General features: G+C 38.9%; 2 protein-coding genes across 2 annotated transcripts in view; one reads left to right on the top strand and one right to left on the bottom strand.

The window, feature by feature from the left end:
- Positions 1-4,732, bottom strand: part of LOC138046976 (E3 ubiquitin-protein ligase DTX1-like) — a 14,272-nt gene extending 9,540 nt beyond the window's left edge. The window contains exons 1-4 of the mRNA XM_068893622.1: positions 4,416-4,732; positions 3,112-3,552; positions 1,149-1,216; positions 207-365 (exon numbers count right to left, since the gene is read on the bottom strand). Coding sequence (XP_068749723.1) covers positions 207-365; positions 1,149-1,216; positions 3,112-3,552; positions 4,416-4,650 — 903 coding nt within the window. The 5' untranslated portion in view covers positions 4,651-4,732. The remainder of the gene's footprint in view (positions 1-206; positions 366-1,148; positions 1,217-3,111; positions 3,553-4,415) is intronic.
- A 148-nt stretch (positions 4,733-4,880) lies between these two features.
- On the top strand, positions 4,881-8,388 carry LOC138046983 (coiled-coil domain-containing protein 92-like). Its single transcript, XM_068893628.1, has 3 exons — positions 4,881-5,150; positions 5,220-5,270; positions 6,519-8,388. Exons 1-3 carry the CDS (start codon positions 5,015-5,017, stop codon positions 7,541-7,543), a joined length of 1,212 nt encoding a protein of 403 aa, XP_068749729.1. The 5' UTR covers positions 4,881-5,014; the 3' UTR covers positions 7,544-8,388.
- Positions 8,389-10,000: the final 1,612 nt, after the last annotated feature.

A 10,000-nucleotide genomic window follows, 5' to 3' on the forward strand; every position in this document is an offset into this window, starting at 1 on the left:
CCAGATGATTGGATGGGGGTTTTTTTGAGCCCTGACAATAATAATTATTTTTTTCAATAATAGTGACAAACCCATTGGTCAGGATCAGATGTGTTGCGATTACCATCTCAATCACTTTCATTACAAAAGATACAGTAAAATGCAAAGTGGATGACAACTTTTCAAAAGCCCTATTAACCACTCTGAGCAAAATCTTATTCGATTACCTTTGTTCCACTGTTATACATTGCTTGCAAGCAAGCAGCATGGAATGAGTGTTTACATTGAGACAACTGTTTGATGCCTGATGACTGAGATTCTTTCCTGCTTCCAGATTCATCGAATGATGAGATATTACAGAGCTTTTCAAAACAAATAGCACAGTCCTACAAAACAAGACAATGACTGTTATTATTTCACTGGTCATACACTGTGTTATTAACAAGTGTTCACTTCACATACAAACCGGCTGAAAAATCGAATGTCTCATAGCCACGGGAAGGTTTGATCATGTACCAGGGAAGAGCAGGGTTGATGAATAAATTGAAGCTAGAGGACTACTTATGAGGCACTTATTGCGATAAAGGCCTTAAAGCGACTAGGTCACGCTATTTTAGGTAATTTTGTTTAATTTTGTTAATTGTGAGCTTTAAACGTCAAATTGAGAATGATTTTCCAGCTGTGTAAATGACATTTTGATATAGACTGATATAACTTTAAAAAAAGGTGGGCCGACGTTTTTCAAATTTACCCAAATTCAATCCATTTCGATCCTCTCCAGTTTTGTCCATCCATGTCACTTCTTGGCTTCCCTGTGTTTTGTTAGAGTTCTTCTATAGTTTTGAACAGTTATTTTGATATTTTAGTTAATTCTATGACCATTCGATCAGTGCTGAAATTGCCTAAAATTGCATGACCTAGCCCCTTTAAGTCATCTGGCATTAGACATAAAACCTATAAGTGGCGCTGTTGGAAGTTACATGGTTAAATCCACAGAAAGGACAGGTTCATAAGAATGTATTGATTCTAAGTGACGACTCACACAACAGCAATTTCATGCTATAAGGTTGCCTATCCAATCATCCTAATTTGTGTGACCTGCACCATTATAATGGTGCCCATTGCTAGAACTTGTAGATCTTTTGCAAGTTTAATACAACAATCAATACCTCATCTGGAACAGTTTCTAGTTCCTTGCAAAAGTCAGAGACAGGATCCCTGGAAGAAGGACCTGCCACTACAATAGAACAAACAAATTATATCAATATTATTCTTTTTTCTGAAATGGATGCCTCAATATCCTTGTGAGTCACAGGAATATTGCAGTGGTCATTTATTTAAACCCATTAACTCATACAAGTGAGACTCGATAGATTTTAATCTGTCTAACGCCAGACGATTCTATTTGTCAGTGAGGGAGGGGGGGGGGGGTTTAGGAGTCAATGGGTTAAGAAATAAGTTACAGGAAATTTTAGGTCCTCGGATCAAAAAACTTAAAGAAGTCAATCGAAAAGAACAAAATATATAATGGATGATGAACCACAAAATTAATAATGTTAACCCTTTCCTGCCCAAGGGGACCCCCACTGACGAGAAAAATCGCCTGGCGTTAGACAGAGTAACATCTAGAAGTGTCATTCTTGGGCAGGAAACAGGGTTAAGGCATAATCCCCACCATTAATCTGTGTGACATTCACAACTGCAATATTTGTTATTATTACACATTGGTGTCACCAGCTCGATTTTGATTGGCTATAAGCACACAGCTAATTCTTGCTTGCTCTGTTTCTCTTACGTCATACCTACAAACAATAGATTTTATATATGTAGAATTGACGTCATACCTACAGACAATAGTTTTATGCATGCAGAAGTGACGTCACCTGACACACTAACCAGCAGTTTGATCAGTTCTGTCATGGCGGAGCTCAGCTCAGGAATATGCATAATAAAACAATTATTGAATTTGGTTTTCACATGTTAGCGATAATTATCAAGGCCTCAGTTTGTGTTATCCGCCTCAGCCTTTGGCTTCGGCAGATAACACAAACTTTGGCCTTGATAATTATCGCTAACATGCTCAACCTCATCCAATAACTGTTAATTAGCTGAAAGATACATGTGTATTCATCATGATAATAGAATATTTTGGGCTGTATTTCACCTGATTTCACGATTCATTTCATTAAGAAGCATGTTACAGTCACTAACATACAATCTTGGACAAAATTGTAGAGAAAACTCTGCTTTTGGACTAAACTCCGATCACAAGTATGAAAAAGAAGCTCTCTTTTTGCCCCCACCCCCCCCCCCCCCCGATCAATGTTGCTAGACGAAACAAAGCATGTCGAACTGGGGCTTATCAACATTGGTTGTAGGGGGGAGGGGGATGGCAAATAATGTGCAATATTGAGGACGTAGTGCACAAAATAACCCGTTTTTAATACTCTCAACCCTTTTTGTCCAAGATTGTAGCATGGAAAAAAAAAGTCACAACTGCAATGACCTAAAATCTCAACCTGTTTCTTCCCTCACTACAGATGTCTTTCATATAGTCTCTCAAGCGTAACTGGCTTGCTCAAAATAAGCAACAAAGCTGTGCCTTTAGAGCGGTTTTCAATTGAGTGTCGAAAGTAATTTATTATTAGGGAATCGATTTGGTTTATGATTACTTCACTCAGTGAACCAAGTTCTCGCACAACTTTTTCAACCAATCAGAAGTGAAACCAAAACCAATTATGGCTTGTGTGTTCACATTTTCCCGCGCTTTGGGTCGGCTAGGTGTGATTACTTAGAATTTTGATTGGTTTACTGGATTCTCTCCGTCCTTTTTGATTGGCCAAAGCAATTACTTTGGTTTTGGTTTTACGACACTCGATTGAAACTCGCTCTAATATTGTTACTAGTAATTACTACAGATTACCATGAGTAAGAGAAATGCCGCCAAGAGGTAGCAAAACAAATCACATGCCATGTGCATCAATGCTGCCCTTGATAATGTGGGCACATTCAAGGCAGACATCCAGAAATCAGCACATCTCAAATGACGACAATATTAGAATAACTGCCTTATAACCTCAGCAGCAACAATAGCCATCAAAGTTATGAAAACTCAAAGACTATCCTTGGTACCTTGCAAGTGCTCCACCTTGGGTTTCTTTGCTTTCTTTCCTGAACTACCAGTTTTATTGCTTGACAATTGGTGGTTTGTTTTCAAGGATTTGCTTGGACTTGTGGACGAGGTATGATAATGCCTTGCAGTGGTGTTTGCCCCTTTGCTCTGTGGTTTTTCCACTGGATATAATTGGTTTGTTAACCTTTGCACAGGCCTTTCATAGTACGTATGTTTATTAATCTGTGTCATCCTGAAAAAATCCACAAGGTTTGGAATTCCAAGTTTTGTCCCTGACAGATCTATGCCCCCTCGTTTTGCACTGAATTCACTTTCAATAGCTTCAGATGTACGTATGTCGTATGCCACCCAGTCGATGTCATTATGCCACTCCCATCTTAGACCATGTGCTGGGACAGAATTGCTTTTGTAGACTTTTCTCCTGATCTCCCTTACTGATCCTTTCACAGATAAAAAAATGAATGAACTCAGGGCTTAATGAAGCGCCAAGAGAGCGTGAAATAACTCATTCATAACCGCAAGTTCCACCTTTGACAGATGCAGGTAAGGGGGCCTGCCCCCCCTCACCCTTATTTTTGGACTAAAGCCACCAAAACTGTGAACGCTGTGAAAGGGAAATAACAAAATGTTTGAGAGCGGGCCCCCACCTTACCTCCAGAGCTGTCTGGATCCCACCACTGGAAAATACAAGAGTTTTAAGTTCATTGCATCAGCCTCTAAAGGCCAAATTATGAAAAATTTACAGCTTCACTTTCTCAGGAATGGAATAGGGATTACAAGTTTTTCTTGAAATATGGTATTTTACATAACACCATGAGCGCTTTAATACCATTTGAATGGAATTTTCGGTAATTCCAGACAGAAATCAAATGGAACGGTTCATCTCGGTGGAATGTTCTCGGAAAAAAGGTAATACCTTTCGAGGTATTCCCTTTTTCACGCTTTGACTGGAATGCCCGGAAATTTCTGTACCATTTGTCCACAATTACTAGTGCCAGAGAAAATAGACTGTTTCATTTGTTTTTCAACCGGAACAACCCGTTTTTCTGGCAAATGATGCAGCACATTCCAATTTTCTTTTTCTAAGTACAGAACATGCAGTACCATTTGTTGAAACATTCTCACCGAAAATTACATTCAAATGGTAAGCGCTCCACTTCTCACAGTTCCCCCGCCTCTCCACCCCCAACTACGATAGTGCATTTACTTCCGGCTCCACTCCTTGAACTTATCCCCTCCATAGGAAAGTTATCTCCAGAAGGGAATACTAGTTTTAATATCAATACAGAAGCATGAACTTCACCTGTTTCGGGTCTTCTCTGCTCGTTTCTGACCAAATCAACTTCGTAACAGTCCAGAGAAGCAGCACACTCTCCTAAATTGATTGGCGGTGGTGTTTTCTTCGAAGTATTCATTCTCAACTCTAACAACTTCTTTTCCAAGAAGTGACAAACGTTCGCTTCGTAAGGAATCCATTGTTTCGGTCTCTCTTTCCATGCCCAAACAATTACACTGCTTGTTGGGGAGGCAGAAGCCATCCTTGAAAGGGAGGAGAAACCAAAATACAGAAAAAGTGATTTAAAATCCGATCGAAAAAAAGAACCAAAACAAACCGACACTTTCCCGCCTGAAGAAATAACGCATGCGTGGGGCTATGCTGATAAAAGATTATGTTTGATTGGTGCCCTTTGATGACTGTGAACCAATAGAAAGCTATCTTTTATTTGATTACAATGACGTAAGAGTCATTGTGACGAACCGGTTTAGCGAATATTTGGATTCTGCTGCTCGTGGCAACGGGAGAGCAGCCATATTGAAATTATGATCAACATTTAGGGGTTGGGTGTCTTCTATGTTGATTTCTCGGTTTTATCGCTTCTGATCACAGAGTAAGGCCTTGAGATGGCTGGTACCTTAGCTCAGGCTCGTGTACAGCTTCAAAATGCGGAAAGTTCCCTTCTTTTTATGCAGCAAGAACACGCGAAAACTCTGCAAGGCCTCTACGCCGAGATCAATAAACTTCAAAAGAAATGCGGAGGTATGAATAGCCCTACCCGAAGATTGCTAATCTGACTTTTTAAGAATGACATCAATTTTTATTTTCCAGAGCTAACTTTCAAATTGGCGATGAATACTACAAGTTCTAATGGAAATGAAGGTTGGTAATTTTACGATTTCGACACAAGACTTTTCGTTGACACAAACAGATGTCTTCGTTTGTTCTTGCTTACATATAAATTATTTGTTGAGTTTAATTTATTTTCGAATACAATTATTCATTCACTGTTCGCTCGGAAATCGCACAAATTTACAGATTTGTTTGATATACTTACTGTACACAATTATTTTAGTCATTCGGACATAAATATTCAGAATTCGGATTTTCCTAGATTAAGAGCAGAAAATTACCATTTCATTCTGTCGTAATTTCTTTAGTGGGTGGTTTTATTTTGTTTAGGCTGAAAATTAAATATTCTCGTCATTTCCATGGTGTCAAGGACAGTTGCTTGCTGATTTGTGTGTAATCTCATGTTGATTTCCTCTTAGCATGTGAAAGACATTCTTTGGTATTAAAATATTTTCTGGTAGATTTTCTTGTCTATGGACACATCTTTACCCTATCTTTTGCCTCTTACGTGTACAATGCACAAAACAATAGTTATTGAACAATGGTACGGTACACTGGAATTGTTGATTCAATATCCCCTGGGAATTAGTGCGCTTGGTTTGCCTTTATTTTTTCGGAGTGGAAATAGTAAGCTTAAAATGAAAGTATCCATGATTTTTACAAGGTCACAAACTTAATTTCTTTTGCAATGGGCAGCATATTGCTAGGAAAGCATCACACCAGCTGTATTTTTCTGAAGTGAAAATTTCAAGAAACCTACCTGACATCATGTAAGATATAAAAATTGAAAATAAGAAAAACTTTGTCACAATAAAAGACAATCAAAACCATTTATAAAATTGTTTTAATTTGTTTAGATGAATTATTATTATACTGTTGCAATGACTTTGGTGTCTTGTGAGCAAGTAAAAATGACTTGCAAGTGAAACATGTTGAATTGCTTGTTTTCAAAAGAAGGGAGTGTGGAAAAAATCGAAACTGGAACAATTCCTTAACACTTTGACACTGTTAAGTGCTCAATATACACACACCTGAATTTTTGACAAAATTCTTGCAGTGGGGTGTTCACAAGTGCAAATTGCTATGAAATTCAAGTGCCAAACAAATAACCTGTTGCATCTATTTTCTCAGTAGAGAAGTTAAAGTAGGCTGGCAAAGTCTCTTCTTCATTTCTGTGTAATGCTGGACAAGGTCACATTGATTCTGCATTATTCATTAGTGGTATGAGTAATAGTAACATTCATAACCAATCCTCTTATTTTTCCTTGTCTTTTGTAGCTGGAGTTGGACAAAGTTTGAATGAGTCACAAAAAATAATGAATGAGGTGAGAGCTGAGAACATTGAACTCAAAGGTGTCATTGAAGTGAAGAACAAAAAGATTGTGCTTCTTGAGGGTCAACTGAAAACACTGGCTCAAAAATTCACCAAGGACTTGACAGAGAAAGAAGCTAGTTTGTCAGCTGTTGTTAAGGAACTAGAAAAGAAATCAGACACTATTGCTTATCTTACATCGCAACTTCACAACAGTAAACTAAGGCAATCTGGACGACATCAACCAAGCAGGCCCTCTAGCAGTAAAAAATCCAAAGAAATTTCAAGAGAATATAAAGAGGCAGCTGTGGAAGGCACACCTACCAGCAATCACAACCACGTTCCACAAACAGATGCATCTTCATCAGTATCATTAAGGGCCCCTGTGCCACCGAGGGAGGGGACTCCATCTAATAACCAACGAAGGTACCGGCGAGCAGTGACATCTCCAGCTCCAAAGGAAGTAAGTTTGTTACATAACAAGATGAAGACATCGAGAGCTGTGGGGATTCAAGCTTCGCCAAATGAGATTCAACTCAATGTGGCACCAGTAAAGTCCAGCAAAGGAATGCCAATACGACCAAAAAGAGCATCATCTCCATCAAGACCAGGGTTAGGGATCTCCAAAGGACCACAGCGATCAGCAGGGAGGGATAGACCCTTGCCTGATGATTATGTGGAATTCCTGAAAACTGGGAGTAGGCCAGATCCACAAGTCGTTGTGCGAGCTGCACCAGAACCTCTTCCTCCTATTTCAATGACTGACAGACTTGCGGCATCACCCAAAACTCCATATGGTGGTCGGGTACAAATGGCTCGAACACACTCTTCACAAGGAGTTCCTGCAGCTGCTATATACACTGTTGCCCCTGATGGGGATAACCCTGGGGCATTAGAAGATGTTGGGAAAATTATAGTGTCGCCATTGAGTTCACCAGAGAAAGGGTGGCGGCATAAGCAACAATCTCAGCAACAAAATGGACCAGACTAATAATTAAGGTCCAATTGGCTGTTATGAGAACACTTTGCAAGGTGCCTCAAATAATTGTGTAAACAAACAACGATTTTAATGTTAAGGTGTTTTTTGTCTGTAAATAGCGAGCCCAGCTTTTAGTTCCCACATTTTTCTCTTAATTTGTTTTTTTTTTTATTTTTAGCTAAAGAAATGCCTTGACACAGTTTTGGTTAAACAAGGTTTTGTATAGTGTTGAAATGGTGAATCACATTGTTGACTGAAGAAACTTAACCCTTTCATGGAGTTTATTCCTCTCTCTCATTTCCATTGTAGATAGCAAAAATTTAGGAAATATTGTAAAAATAACTATTAATCAAGCTTCAAACCAGTTGAGGTGTTTAAGTTATCATTAAAAAGAAATATCTTCATAAAAACTATTCATGAACTTGCTATGTAGCTCTAGGGAATCCTGGCAGTCAGGACAACTTTGAGAGCTTTGTGGAGGTAATGAAGCAAAGAGCAGAGTGCATGGTCGGGTATCATGAAAATCTATTTTACGGAAAAGTGTTTAATTTAAAAGCAACAAAATGAAGTGTAGTTCTTTGAACTTTTATACGTTTGGTTTGGTTATTCTTGTCTGTTAACATCTTGATAAATGGCAAGTCATCAGTTCTTAGCACCTTAATCCACAATTGGAAAGCTATGTCAAAAATTTAGAAACGTTCTGCTAAAATGATGTAAAAGGGAATGGCAGTTAAATTTTACTATGATAATATTAAAACCACTATGTAATATTTGTGCTTAACAGGAGTAAATACTAAATTATTGCGTAATTACAATGTGCTGTTAAAAGAAAACAACTACAACAAAGGTATCATGAATCTGGTCCCGGTTGTTTGTAGTCTCCTTCGCAGCCGTTTTTTGGATGTCACGCAACGCTCTCCGCGTGACATCCAAAAAACGGCTGCAAAGGAGACTAGGTCGTTTGAAAGCCGATTAACTTACTCCAAGATTAGTGTAAAGTTTGGTTTCCTTTTTTCAACTTTTTTGTGGAAGTTTCTTTTGCTTATTTTTGTTTTTCAAGTTTGACTTCCTCTAATGTAACATTTTGCCGAATATCAGCGTTGAACAGCATTTGGGAGTAGAGAAGTAAACTCCTTGGTAAATTTTTAATCTGGTATTAGCGTTAAGCGGCTTTTGAATAACCGGGCCCTGGTCAGTTGTAACAGATGTAAACAGTGAGATAGACCGCCGAAGTTAGAAGCTATCCTTTATCTTTCGTCTGCAACCTGCACTTCAAATATGCATTTCTTTCATTGATCAGTCCTTTCTGGGGAACATATGAGCCCAACAAAAGTGACCTTCTCCCAAGTGAGTGATGTTGGCCACATCTTCTTTGGTAAAACTTCAACACTTATTATATGGATAGATCACCCTGCTAAGATTTCTTCTATCTTGGGTTGCATGAAATGTTCGAGTGAGGGCGTTACGTAGGTGGTATGTCATACGTTTTACCCAGTTTTAACCTGAAAACTACCGTGAAAGAGGCAAAAAGGTGTTCCTTACCAGTGAGTGCCAAATTAGTAAAGGAAGTCACGAAATTACACCACTCGCCTCCAATTCTCATTGAATACGGAAGAGATCTAGCTCCGAGAACCATTTTCACCAAACGATTACCATTTTCGATTCTAGCCAGGTCGTGGTCTGCCTTGTACTTCAATGGTCTTCAATCTGATAACTTCACCTTTGACTTCCCCTTGACATCCACATCATCGACGTAGGAACGGAGACCCAAGATACCAACGTTTGTGTAAAATCCGTGAGGAGGATGACAGCAAACATGCACCTCGTCGATAACGAAACCCTCCTCAATCAACAAATCAGCGCCAGCCTTCGTTTGCAACTCTGTCAAATACTCGTTATTGCCAAGATCCTGAAAAACTGTAATGCCATCTGCAAGCTTATCACTAATACCACTCCTTATGCGCCCAGCACTCGTTTTCCACGGAAGCTGGAATAGCACGCTTCGACCTTTCCGGTCGGCAATGTCGGCCTCCGTACAACTTGAAAAAGGTTCCTTCACTTCAATACTTATCCGAACAAACTTATCCTAAAAAACACGAAACCTAAACGACAGTGTCCTTACAAACTGGAATAAATGGACTTCAAGACAGGATGGACAAAACCAACCAAAAATAAAATCGATTTACGAGTAACTAAATAATTAACCCTTCACTACTCGCAGCTCCGCTATTAGAATATATAAAATAAGGGATGGTCTACACTGGATTTTTTTCTTGCATTTCTTCATGTGGTAAGCACATTTACCTAACACACGATTGTACGTACAGAACGCATGCTTATTGTTGAGATTTGTATACAAAACAGGCGCGTAGCGTGGTGATTTTTTTCAAGTACGCACAAGTACATATGATCTAGAAACCTAAGTAAACAGAGCGAAAAATACTGCGTTCTTTATTTCTTGTCAAAATA

This window comes from Montipora capricornis, chromosome 4 (assembly GCF_036669925.1).
Source record: "Montipora capricornis isolate CH-2021 chromosome 4, ASM3666992v2, whole genome shotgun sequence".
In the NCBI taxonomy this organism is placed as follows: domain Eukaryota; kingdom Metazoa; phylum Cnidaria; class Anthozoa; order Scleractinia; family Acroporidae; genus Montipora; species Montipora capricornis.